This window comes from Melospiza melodia, chromosome 6 (genome assembly GCF_035770615.1).
Source record: "Melospiza melodia melodia isolate bMelMel2 chromosome 6, bMelMel2.pri, whole genome shotgun sequence".
NCBI classification, from domain to species: Eukaryota; Metazoa; Chordata; class Aves; order Passeriformes; family Passerellidae; genus Melospiza; species Melospiza melodia.
This window is the reverse complement of record NC_086199.1, coordinates 54055534-54068783: the sequence shown is the minus strand read 5'-3', so window position 1 is coordinate 54068783 and position 13250 is coordinate 54055534. Positions and strand designations below refer to the sequence as shown.

Here is a 13250-nt window from a genome sequence, read left to right as displayed (position 1 = left end):
TACCTTTAATGTTCTTACTCTGAATCCATGCTTCAGCTAAGGCTAGTCTTTAAATGCTCAGTGATGTGTTGAAGGCCTTGTTATACTTTACCTACTTTTGGTCTTTGATGAATTTTTACACATCTGATCCTGTTTGAAGAGCTGGAGAGAAAGCCATTTGTTCTCAGCAGACAAAGATCCATTTTTAACCATTTTAACCAAACATGAGTCACCTGTTTTTCCCCCAGGGACGCTGTCAGGTGAAATTGCTTCTGTGCCAAGCAACTTTATCAATGAACTCCTGTGCTCTGACCAAGCTCTCTTTTGAAATCAGTGGGTTCTCACCTGCCCATTAGCATTGTGAAGGTGGTCCAGAATTTTTGTCCATCTGCTTCTCTGAAAGCCTTGCCCAGATCCCCAGACCCACTGTTTGCCCAAATTGTCATTTAGTAGCTCTCCCACCCACAGACATTCCCCCTGAAGTTTTTATCCAGTTACTTCCCAGCTATTCTTTTACAAATTAAGCAGGGCAAGGCCTTTGGCATATATATGGGAAGTGCCAAAAACCTAAAAGGAATGCAGTGCAAATAATTGCACCTACTTGATTTAGATGCTGTTCTTTTTTTCCCCCCAGACATGGAAACTTAATTATATACATAATCACTCCTGGTCTTCATGCTAAAAACAAACTACTTGTAGTTAAAAATAAAATAAATTGGGATAAAAAAATGAATCCAAAAGATGAAAGCAACACCACAGCCATATTTAAAAGGCATTTCAAATGGGCACATGTGAAGACCACCCCTTTAGTTTTGGTGCAGCTCCTGTAACCCGTTTTTGCAGATTATTGACAAGGAAGCAAATTTTATTGGCCAACGAAGGAAATTAAACCAAACCTGCACACTCGTATTTAGGGGAGGCGATGGAACAAAACCCTTGCATGTGCAGTGCCTGACACTCAGGGCTGTGTGCCCAAACCTGTTGCCACCAAGGAAGAATGAATGTCCTGTGTTCCCATCACTTTTCCAAAGGAAAAATGCATGTGCCCAGTATTTGCCTGCAGATGCTGGACCAGGTGGGTGATCCTACAGCACCGAGGTGCCATTGGCATTGTCTGAAGTGTTGCATAATGCGCCTGGTACAGTTTCTGTCTGTATCTATCTTAGGTATTTACAAGGCACCTATCACCTTGGTACCTAAGCAGTTTGAGAAATGCACCCACCCCAGGAGGGATGCTGAGATACAGACAGAGGCCCAGGTCCAGAGCAGCAGAGGCAGGGCCCGGGAGGCTCCCCCGCTGTGTTCCCGCTGTTGTTGGGCTCCTGGCCCCCTTGTTGTGGCCAAGGGACATCTCCAGCCACCTGTCTGTCAGCAGGAAGAGACGGTGCCTGCCCCAGCCCTCCCGTGCAGCTCCGCTGGTGGGCAGGCTGAAAAGGAAAGATAATGGAAAGAAAAGGCAACGACCCGGTAGCAGAGGTGAAACAGGAATGGTGGGATTTCAAAAGGAGGGCTTCTTAAAGAGAGCAGCACATCTCAGGGGAGGGATCAGCTGCCAGTCCAAGTGGCAGGTAAGGCACAACACAGGCATAAATCTCAAATGTTCTTCAGTGACCAAAAGTTAAAGAAATACTTCTGATGTCTCTAAAGTTTGTGTATATCCAAAGCCCTGCTCTGTTCTTGGCCTCTGTCTCAGTCCTCTACCCCTGCAGCTGAATCAACCACTCAGTAATTCTCTGTGTATCTCAACCCAGTAATTGCTACAATCCTAAAAATGCCTAATGACCAACACAAAGGACTCTCAGTGGTGATGAACGTTGTTGTGCAAGGAATAGCACGGAATAGCAGTGCTCCAAAATAATGGACATATTCATGTACCTAAAGGCTGGAATAAACTTGGCTTTGATCAGCATGCTCAGGGCAGGATGGGGCAAACCACAACTCTCCCCTGCAGGCACACCTAGAGCAGCTCTCCTGTGGCCTCCAGGAGCACCTGCTCATCCACCACGTCAGACCAGGCTCTGTGTCAGCCCAGGGGAATCACCTGCATAGGCAGCAGGACCAGATAATCTGTCTGGCAGATTCTGCTCCTCTGCAGAAACAGAGAACCTGTCCAACAGGGGAGAAAGGGAGATAGCCAGGACTTTGGTGGAGTCTCACCAGTTCCTATTGCATGGACCCCCTCAATAGCAGATCTCTTTTTTTTTTTTCCCTAAACACAGCAGAGTCACTGAGGTAAAACAAAAAACAGCCTTCAGAAACCTGTGAATCCCAGGAGGCTTTTGGAAACAGCTGCACAGTACCCACAGTGATCAAACACTAAAGCTGAAGTGCAGTGGGTCGCTGGCTTCGAGATGTTTCTGCTCCCTTTAGCACATTTGCATGCTCCTCCCTGAGTCCCTTCCTCAGCCATTTAAGGATGGAGACGGAAGTCCTGCCCCAGCAGAGCAAGGGACATGAGGTTAGGAACATGAACCTTGGAGGCTGCAGGTCTGATGACTGCTATCACTTGGTATAAAGATACCTGGAAAAGACAGAAGTGACCTATTTTGCCTGTAAGTCATATCTATCACTGTGAGCAAAATGCTGCATGTAGGAATGGTGTGTCAGGTGGAAACTGCTAGAAAGGTCAGGGAATCTGACCTCTTCCCTTTCATTCACACCCAAGGAAGCCAGCTGTGCTTCTTTGTACCCACTCTATTTAAAGCTTGAAAAGAAAGAGACCTCTTCTTTTTAAAGCAAATTAACAAGGTGAGGTCAGCCATGTTGGTGCATGCTTTGATCCATGGCCAATTTTGACTTCACATTGTAGTGGCCTCTCTCTTTCTCTTTTTTTGGAAGTGGCCCCTTTTCTAAGGAGTTAAAGGCAGTTAGTTGAGGTCACCCTGACAGCTGTTCAAACATAAGGGTGGTTTCTGGCTGAAGCCAGCTTTGCAGTGCCCCTGCTGTGCCTGGCACACCTCTCCCACAGCCCCAGCCTAGGCACTGGTGTAACCAACCTGACCAGGATCCACCCAGAATTCAGGGTGACTTTTGGCCACCAAGGAATGGATTTCTTGGGCAGAGACTCACATGTTCATCCAGGTGGTGTCAGCCAGTGGCCTCCAAGTAATTTTCCCATGATTGCTCCTTAGTGAAGGAAAGTTTGTGGAGGGCCATGCCTGTAACACACCCTCGGTTCCCCATGCCCATGGCAATGCTTCCCAAAGCTTCCAGAAACCTGAGTTGCTGAGAGGTGCTGAACTCCTTGTTACAAATAATAACAGTGATGGTTGTTCCTCCTTCTCATTGCCAGCCAAGTTTACCAACCTAACCTAAAGCCTGTGCATGTATTCATTATTCAGAAGTATTCGCCAAGAGTTTCCACAATTAACCTTCTGCCTAGGAGTTTTCACAGACTCTTTGCTTTTTTGTCATTTGTGTCATTGGTCACCGATTGCCAGATGCTGTTCTTTCAGCTCTGAAAGGCTGAAAAGACTGATTGGGAGAATGGCAAGTGGTAACATTTGATAGGACAGAAGGAATTTTGCAAAAATTTCTTACTGCGATTTTTCAGAGAAATTTTTCTCTGGCAATTTGCCTCTGGCAAATGTGTAGACATGCACAAATAACAAAGGTATTCTGGTCCCTCTGAGTCTGAAGAAATTAGACAGTGATACCATTTACAGAAGTATTCATTAATCAGTGTGGAGTTTGGAGGTTATTGATTTCGTTTTGCTTCTGTTTTTGACTTCCAGTATAGTTTGTTTCTACTACTTACCAGTTGTTAGGTGGGCTCTGTTTAGAACACTTGCCAGCTAAATGGGGTTTTTAAATATGGAGAATTTTCTGTTGACATGTAAAAAGAAATGCCAAGACATTCAGTATGACCAGTGGCTCTACCAGAATGAGTATTTATGATCCCTTACCTCACTCCGATTCCATAGACTTTAATTGAAGTGTGTGTTTGCTTTGTGTGGTAAAATTAGGTCCCCTGTTTTTTTGTTCTTTTTTTTTTCATGTGTACTCAAATAGGAAAATGCTGAGAAATCATTTCATGATCCTACACTGTAGTTGTTAAGACAGCTTTGCTAATGAAGGAATGCAGCTATGGCTGTATTAGACAAAGCAGGAGAAGAATATCCAAGAAAGAACCAGTTCTTAGTTAGGGTGATATATAGTCCCTTTCAAACCTCCATGGAGTGGAAGAGCCAATGATTGCATGATAGTTTGTCCCTAGAATTCATTTCCATAAGGAGCTCATGCCTTTTACAAATACAATTTCATCTTCACTTTCCATAAAACATGCAACTGGACAGTCCAGCCAGACGCAGAGAGAATATGAATACTTTGAATGTGAATACTTTGAAGTAGTGAATATGCTAAATACACGAATAATATCCATTATTTTAGCACTTAAAAGTAATGATTCAATGAAGTCACACAGAATCCCTTTTAGAGCACCATAATATTGTAGGCACACAGGTGTAGAAATAATGAGTACCACACTGTGGTAGACAGGGATTGAGATATAGGAGGAGGGATCCTTGGGTCTGTCAGAAAAAGCTTTTCATTTCATTATATTTCACATAAAATAATAATAAAAAAATCAAACAAAACCCTGCCCTGATTCATAAACAGAACCAAAAGTGTGGTTTAACATGACCTCAGCAACACCTTGCAGATATAAGCTTACAGCTTCCACTGAGGTCTGCAGAGCAGTATTTCATAAAGCAGAAATTAATCCTTAAAAAAAAAAAAAAACCCAAAAAGCTTTTTTTAAGGCTGGGATGCCAGAGAGTAGGCATAGCATTGATCTGGCACTCAGGCCACTATGGTGTGACCAGCAGCAGCCTGGTTGGGTCACAACCCTACAGAGAGCAGTGCTTCTCTCAGCTGTCCCTTGCCTGAGCGTGGGGAATGCAGGGCTTTGGCCTTTGGACTTTGGGCTTTGGGCTGCCTCCTTCAGCCACACTGCCCCAGGGTGATTTCTCATGACCAAATTGGCTCCCCTCAAAAAAAATTAAAAAAAAAAGAAGTGGACTCATTTTTTTATCTGAAGTAACAGAAAGTGTACAGAGTCCTGGCCATAGCCTCACATAATGCAGAGAGGTGCAGGACAGAGCTGGGTAGATCACACTCTGTTGTGAGCTGGTGATTCCTGTGGGTGCAAAAGCCTGAGCCTTTTCTGCTCTTTGGGAGGGCATTTTTCTCTAGAGTTGCCATGGGGAAGCACTTGCACCCAGATTTCCACCACGCACCCTCAGGCAAGGGAAGAGGTAGCCAGGGGAGGGCAAAACTCAGTTCATTTGCAGGAGACAAAGAGATCCCGGCGAGCAATGCCCTCAGATAGCATTTCCTACTGTTTGGAGAAGAGAGCAAAGAGACTCTGGCAAATGTTGGGGAGGGCATTGCTCACGGGATAACCCCACGGACGGCCACCGTCGCGCTGCAGCAGTTATTTGGGAGAGATTTTGGGTGGGGTGACGTGAGACGTCGGACAAAAGTGAAGATAGCCAGCAGTGCTTCAGAGCAACAAAGGGCTGCCCTCAGCCAGTGGTGGAGCACATCTGGCACCCCAGGAAGCTCAATTGGACCCTTGGCCCTGAGCTCGTCCCAGGGATTTCTGACTGACACCACTGCAGTGCATAGGTGAGCTTCTCACTAGGTTCACTGACATTTCCTGTCACAGTCACGCTGAGGGGAATTTGGTAGCTCCTGCCTTGGGATGCAGCAGGGCTGTGTGTGTTCTGGGTACAGGACAGTGTGCACTGAGACCAAAAGTGCTTAATGACGCCAATTGCCACGTGCCCAATGCAGTCACTAAACTTTAGTCCGCCCTTCTGTTTGCCCAAACACATACACTCTGGCTTCCCAACTGGCTTATTTCTATGTGTTGTCCAATGCATGTAGATACCTCCATCTGCCTGGCCTCAGATACAGTGGTTGTTGCTCCTCTATTTGATTGCCAGATGTCACTGGGGAGCAAGATGGGGAGGTTCCTGGATCCTCGGGGCAAGCCAGCCATCACCGAGGGAGCTCGCTGTCCACGCCGGCCGAAGAACAGGAATCCTCGGTGCCTGCCTCTGACGAAGACTCGCCAGCCAGGACCACAGAGAGCTGGCAGTGGCCGCTGTCCTCATCTGAAACGCACAGCAACGTTGGGGAGGATTTTGAGGGATTTCAAACGCCGGCGCGGACTCCAGAGTGCACCATGGACATACAGTCTCCCGGGGATCAGTCACTCAGTAGGACTCCTCAGTTTGAAAGTGACTCTCCTGAGGAGGAGGGAAATGATGAGATGAATGAAGAGCGCTGCGGTGTTGAGCCTGTCCCTAGGGATCGGGGTTGGAGAGGGCAGCCCCAGCTAACAGAGGGAGAGAAGCTGTTGATGGAAACCAACAGTAGGATTGTGCAGCTGCTGGAAAATATCAAGAGGGAGCATGCACAGTCCATGGGTCTCATGTCCCAGTCCATGGGCCGTATGGAGCTGCAGCTGGGCATTGTGGCTACCTCCACAAGAGCCATCCATAACTACCTGTCAGAGATTTTAGCTTTCCTCAAGCAGCCGAGGACGCAGGTCCTCGAAACACGCATCTCCCAAAGAGCCACCCCCCATGTCGAGTTGACGTGTGCCTCGACATGGACTGGTGAGGACGCAGTGGCATCCTCCACTGTGTGCTTACCAGGGGCCGAAGGGACGAGCGACTCTCGCGACCCGCCGCAGGCCACCCTGCCTTGTCGCAGTGGCCGGCTGCAGAGAGCCATAACCGAGAGGGCCTCGCTGCCCATGCCTCCACGCCAGGCAAAAGGGGGAGGGAAGAAAAAATAACCACTCCATAGGATTTTTAGAGGTTTTTTTTAATGTGCCTGTCCTTTTAATTCTTAGCCATAAGGCCATCGGTGGCAGAGTTCAACCATTTCCTACATTGGCTAACATTGTATTCTGGCTGACTAGATTAGTCTAACATTTTGTAGTTTATATTTGCACTGTTAACGATGTGTGCTGCTGGTATTTGAAGAACATTTGCCTCTGTTCTTTCACTTTAACTTCATATGAGCATTTTTTTACTCTGTGCCAGGCATTCATTGCTTTTCTTACAAATACAAGTCATTTCTTGAGGCAGCTGTTTTTTGAGTTTTCTTTCTCCATTATCCCACCCCCTCTGAGCAAGCACGCGGGACTTGGTGGTAAGTATAGAGGTCTTGGCAATACTCGCCTCCCAAACTGTGTTCGATCAGTCTTTGCCTGGTGTTTCTGGCATGCCAGCCTGAGGTGTTGGGGTATAGCCTGTATTGGATCATGACCATTCTTATCCTCTGTGGGTCTCACCAGCTCACTTCCTAAGACCCTCGGTGGAGCTAATCCACGTGTCTTGGCTATGTCGTACAATAAGTAATGTTGCCAGGATCATACCTCATATTTCTCTTTTTGGGGGCTGTGTAGTGATGTGCCACCAGATCTATCTGGGCACCTGACTCTCGTTTTCAAAGTTCATTTGATGATGGATCTGGTGGCTTGATGGGCAGCATTATACTTTTTCCTCTGAGAGAGTCTGGGTATTCGGAACAGGAGTCACTAAGCAATGTGTTCTATGGGGATAAGAGCCATCTCCTGCAACAAATCTATTAGGAGGAGACTGTCCCCTGTAATTATCACAGATAATAATTATTAAAGAAAAAGAAAAAAAAAAAAAAAGAAAAAAGCAACTTGCCTAGCAGCCAGAGCTCTTGAGAATGTAAAAGTCATGACATGCTGTTGGGTACTGTGCTACTCTGTCTGTGATTAAGAGCTTTTCATCAGAGACGAGACCTGCATCTTGATAAAACACAACTACTTTCTGTGCCTTTAGGCCATCCAATTTCCTGAGGGCTGGCACCCTGAGCAGGGCATGGGTCCCATTGGTAACCCAACAGGGCAGATGGAAATGCACTTTGGCAATAAATTACTTTATATCTGTTGGTGCTGCCTCTCTCGGGGGAATTTAATATAGTGGCACTCAAATTGCTATATGCATGCAGAGGCATCAGACTGGCTTTTACATGTGGTATCCCTGACAGTTCTCTGGAAGGATGCTGCTCCCAGGAGGCCCTGGAGCAGTGGGGACAGGTTCTCACAGGTGTAGCATGGCTCCTGTGTTTGACTCTCAACACGCCGTTGCAACTTCTCGGGAAGGTGCAGAGCAGTTTCTATGGAAAATGCCCGGGAATAATCGTAGGCTTAAAAATCCTCTTCTGTGACTACAACCGAGCCATGCTCTTTGGCCAGTGAGACATAGACTCTTCTTCCCTGTCTTCCAGTGAGGCAGAGGTTATTCAGGGCAAAGCAGATCAGAGTTTGTTACTCTACCAGCCAGCCACAAACTTCTCCTGTAAAAGTGTGTGTGCGTGTGTGCTTGTGGCTGTACTCTGCTTAACAACTGGTTCAAGGAGGAAATGCAGCTTGCATGGCCAAACTCCAGTGCAGGCTTTTCCCACATTCCTTCCTTTTGACCTTCATCCAGCTGCATTCCTTTAAAAAATCCCATTGGAGGCAGGCTTCTTTGGGCCACACTGTCGACACACCTCACAGCAGGTGCCAATTTTTGCATCCATTTTGTGACTTTCTTCTCTCTCTTTTGTCAGGGTTATTTGTAAAGTTATCCTCAGAGTATTTCCAACACGAGCTTGTGAGCCTCCCCTCTTGTTGGTATGAGAAATGCATGCTGTAGAGTATTTGAGCTCACAAGGAGACTGGGAGGAGAGCTAATTAGTGAGCCTGACAAATTATTCCAGTAGGAGTATATTTGGAATGTGTGGTTCGGATGCAGGAGGGGTTTGCTCTCTGGTGCTGTCGAGGCACAGGCGAGTGGAGGTTTGGCCCACCACATCTTCTTTCTCTGGGGTGAGTCTGAGTGAGGCTAGCTGTGGTTCAGCCAGTCCATTTCCTCGGCCTGAAGAGCACGTTTGATAGGGCAGTGAGGATGTTTTTGTTTCATGTCTTGCTTTCACTCCAGCAGGATTGGGCAGTTGTGGCCCGGCGTTCAGATTTTGATATTTCTCACAGGACCCGCCATGTAGCTGCCGCCATTTAGGATCAGTCTCCACGTGCTGGCTGCTTCTGTGGCCTCACATTTTTTGTTGTAGTAGCTCCAAAATGACAAGTTCCACTCTACCTTTGCTTTCTGATCCAAAGGCAGTAGAGCAAGAGAAAGCTGTGCAGTGCTGCCGTTGGAAGCCCTAAAGGGTTCCTTGCAAAGCAGCTCAAGCTTTAACCCACCCTACTCTCCCATTTCTGGATGCTTTGGCTAAATGTGGCAAATGGGAGCAGCCATAGGGTGAGAAGGACTGAAAACCTGTCTACATACAAGAAACCTGCAACAAACTCACAAAAAAACCCAGGTTTTTTTTTTCCCTCATGGTTTTAAGAATGGGTACCAACTGATATTTTGGTCAGATCCAAAATTAGGATCTGACTTCTAGGATTGTCTAGCAAAATCAGTGCAGTTGGAGGGTATGTATGTTTCATCCCCAACAAAAATTTTCATGCTTTTCCAAGTGTCTGTCATGGCCTCATCACTTTTTCCCTGTAGCTTTTTGTTGTCTGAATGGGTATCTGGCTACATGTGTCTGTTCAAAATAAAGGGGATCACTTCTTACGTGGTGCATTTCTATTTCTCATGTGCAGATTTTGAGTGCTTCAGTTTCCAAGGCTTCCTTCTTTCCAAAGATTAGTTGGCTTCTGGGATGAGAACAAGGGTGGGAGAGCCTTAAGAGGAAATCTCTGCCCAGTTGAAGCTCTTGGTGATAGATCCCCTTATGAAAAGCCTTATGAAATGTGACACAAACTTGGTTTTTTATTTTTGAATACATGTGACAATTTTAAGAATTTTTTTCCTTTTCTCCTTCCACTGGATGATTTAAACCCCACAAAAAAAAAAAAAAAAAAAAAAAAAAAGAAAAAAGAAAAAAAAAGCAGACCAATGAAAAGACTTGAATGCTAACTTCAGTTGAAAAGAAACATCAACACTACTCTTGTGAGACAGTTCTCAGCAGTGTTTAGTCTACTGGTGCTGCTCAGCCTTTCCTTTCCTGCCTGCTCCCTGACCCCCCGTGACACTGAAATACCCACTTCTAGGACAACCTTCTTCCTAACCCGAAGGCTAAAAGTTCTTCCCTCTCTTCTTCTCCTGTTTAAAATATCATCCTTGCATCAGCCAGATCTACTGTTTAGAGGGATCAAAAGCTCTTTTCCTCCTGCCTTTTTCCCATCCATATCAATATCCAGGGTTCTGAGTGTTCTGCTCTCCAGCGAGAGGTAAAATTTAAATCCCTAAATACAATACTTGGGGTAGTAACACCAGCTCTAGGTCACCAAAACCCTGGGGATTTTTCAAGTCTGCAGTATCCTAATGAAGTAACTATCCTTGTTTGGCAAATAAACAATTAACTGGGAAATGGAGCTAATTGCTGAAAAGTAGCATTGCTCTGACTCATGTTGTGGAAGCCTAGGAGCCAGGCTGAGGTGTTCCACTCACAGAAATGCCACAGGCTATGAAACTAATCCTAGTTTTGGTGAAACTTCAAAGGAAAAGACTCTAAATTAACATGATGCAGGCAAGCAAATGCAGTGGAAGGTGTAGCAAGGAAAGGTGTTGGTGTGATTCCAGTTTGGATTCTAGTAGAGATTCCAAACTCAAACTCTCCTGGTGGCTTGGGCTAGTGATTTAATTTCTTTGTGCCTTGGTTTCATAGCAGTAGAAGGGGCGAACAAAGGAGCTGTCAGGCAATAATTAGTGGATTATACTGTACTTCAAGGTCTTCCATGTGAGGGAGTAGCATTTTGTATTTAATGCTGATGAACCTTGTTTGTGACCAAAGTTGGAGACGGGGCTAACACCAGCACTCAGCTTTGGAATATCCTGATTAAACTTATCCCTGTATTTTACCATCACATCATGCAGTAGATCAGAGTCCCAAATCCAAATGTTGAAGTTCTCATTCAGATTTGGACTTTGCCTATTTTCGGTCTACTTCTGACCATGACTAAATGCATTCCCAAACTGTCCAGTTACTAAAAGAAATTTTTAAAAAACCAAAGCAACAGAAATGCATATAAAAGTTTAATTTAAACAAAGGATTCAGTTAGCAGTGCTAGCCTACAAGTCCAAGAGTGTGAACAAATCAGGATGTTATTATTTAAGGAGCATAGGCATGAAAGAGCACTTCTGGAGTACTTGTTATTGTCCAAAATATCACTGAAAATTCTGATGACTAAGTACAGTCTGCTTATCTCTATTTGAAACAGTGCTCTACGGATTCACTATTTCTAAAGGTCTTCTTTCCATTTCTATATAGATATTCTCCCTTCACATTTTGAAGGTTTGAAGAAGAGGATTGTTTTTCGAGTCACACTAAGTAAACATTAAATGCATGCAGGCTTAAAACTAAAGCATGCATGTTATGTAGCAGCAATAAAAAGTGCTCGGCTTGCACGACTTATGATGCTCAAGCGTTGCCTTGTTAAAATGCCAAAAAAACTTTTTCTTTGCATTTTTTGAAAAGTAAATCTCTTCCTTTGACCTTGCAATACTTAACTTTTCCAGTTCTTTGAACAAGTGATATTTATTTTACTGAATGCTTTTATATTACAGATAAGGTGGATGAAATAGTGCCAGTTTCCAAGCCATCAAGAATTGCAGACAATGCAACTGTGGACTCCAGAGTGGCAACTATAAAACAGCGGCCTTCTAGTAGATGTTTTCCTTCAGATATGAATGTGAGTGGGAGCCACAAAGCACTGCTTTATTCCTACTTATGTATCTAATTCCTTGATTAAATAATGCCCAATGCTTTGTAAGGGAATAATTGACATTAATACTATAGCACATACTAAAAATTAAATGCCAGAACTCTGAAATTGCATCATTCAAGTGCAGAATTTAATCTTACAAAACTTTGCAGGTAAAAAAAATTAAAATATGGTTTTGTTGCATTTTGGACATACTTTTCCATAACCCACCTTAAGCTGTTGCCTTGTAAATAATATCAACACACTCCACTTACAGCTGCTGTCCTTTCATGAATGTCTAAACAAAGCCCAGCCTTCCCTTTCTCTCCACCTCCTCCCCAGAAATAACCCCAGATTCATTCTTTTCCATAAGAATTCTCAGTGAAAGGGGTAATGGATAAGGCATTATTTCCACATGGGAGAGACTTTCATGCTTTAATGCTGTTGGGGTTTCTGTTTGCTCTTTTGTAGTCCATGTATGAGAGACAGGGTATTGCTGTGATGACACCCACTGTCCCAGGGAGCCCTCAAGGTCCTTTTCTGGGTATACCTCGGGGTACAATGAGAAGACAAAAATCTATAGGTAAAATGCCTCTCTTGTATGGTTTTGTTCATTAATGGCATACTTTTAGTAACTTTGGTTCTTTCCTAAAGTGTGTTCCTCCAGCATCTTTACCCCAGTGAGTTGCTGTTTAATCTTTATACAAAGCTCATGAGAAAAGAAGTTTGTGTGTAAGGTGATGTGATTTCCGCATTTGGCAAGTATGGAATTATAATTTGGTTATTTTCTTTAGAATGTTCCCTCCAACAAGGACAAAAAAAAGGAGATCAGTACAAGCCTTTTGCAAAATGTTAGGGCAAAATATGATCCTTTTTTTCCCTTGTTATTGAGGTTAAAGCATTGTAATGCTGTGTAGTTTACAAAGACATCCTGTTGATCAAATGGACTAAAATTCACCTTTTCTTTCATGTGAAATGATGGCAATAGATGTTTTTACAACAAAGAAACAAAGAGCAGACCAAATTTGCTTTCTTTGTTCTTGTTAGTAATTTTAGCAGTGACTTTTATCAATTTAGAAATGCATTATGCTGATGTAAAATTAGCATCCAAACTATCCCAGTATTACCCAGTTTATTTATGTTAAAAGCCATATAATGTCATCTTTTGAAATGCAACATGATGGGGTTTTTTCCCAATAGGATCTTCACAGTCCCCTTGCTAAATTTCAATTGCATTTAAAAATTCATTAAGTTTCTGAGTTGTTCTATTATATGCATTGTAGAGTACTGGAGCAAGGCAGAAGCAGCTCCTCTGCACAGAATATCTTCCCTGTTCAATAGTTTTCAAAGAAAATGTGCTTTTCTACAGCCACCTTAATGATACAAAACCCCCAAACATTTGGTTATGCATCAGTTTAATTAAAATTCCACAACATCCCTTTCAATCCTGGCACCTGGGATGTCCAACAGGAAAGAATGATTATGATGGGAATCAACCTAAAGGCCTCTTTTGGAATTTTGCATA

The 13250-nt window shown here is 44.1% G+C and overlaps 1 protein-coding gene across 4 annotated transcripts in view; it reads left to right on the top strand.

Annotated features, from left to right (window-relative positions):
• The window catches only part of SHANK2 (SH3 and multiple ankyrin repeat domains 2), a 271165-nt gene that overhangs the window by 242506 nt on the left and 15409 nt on the right, over window positions 1-13250 (top strand). For 2 of the 4 annotated variants that reach the window (XM_063158209.1, XM_063158211.1), the window contains 3 exons: window positions 11293-11352; window positions 11589-11713; window positions 12197-12308. In XM_063158209.1, the coding sequence (XP_063014279.1) occupies window positions 11293-11352; window positions 11589-11713; window positions 12197-12308 (297 nt within the window). The remainder of the gene's footprint in view (window positions 1-11292; window positions 11353-11588; window positions 11714-12196; window positions 12309-13250) is intronic. The other 2 variants (XM_063158210.1, XM_063158212.1) reach the window with 1 other exon arrangement.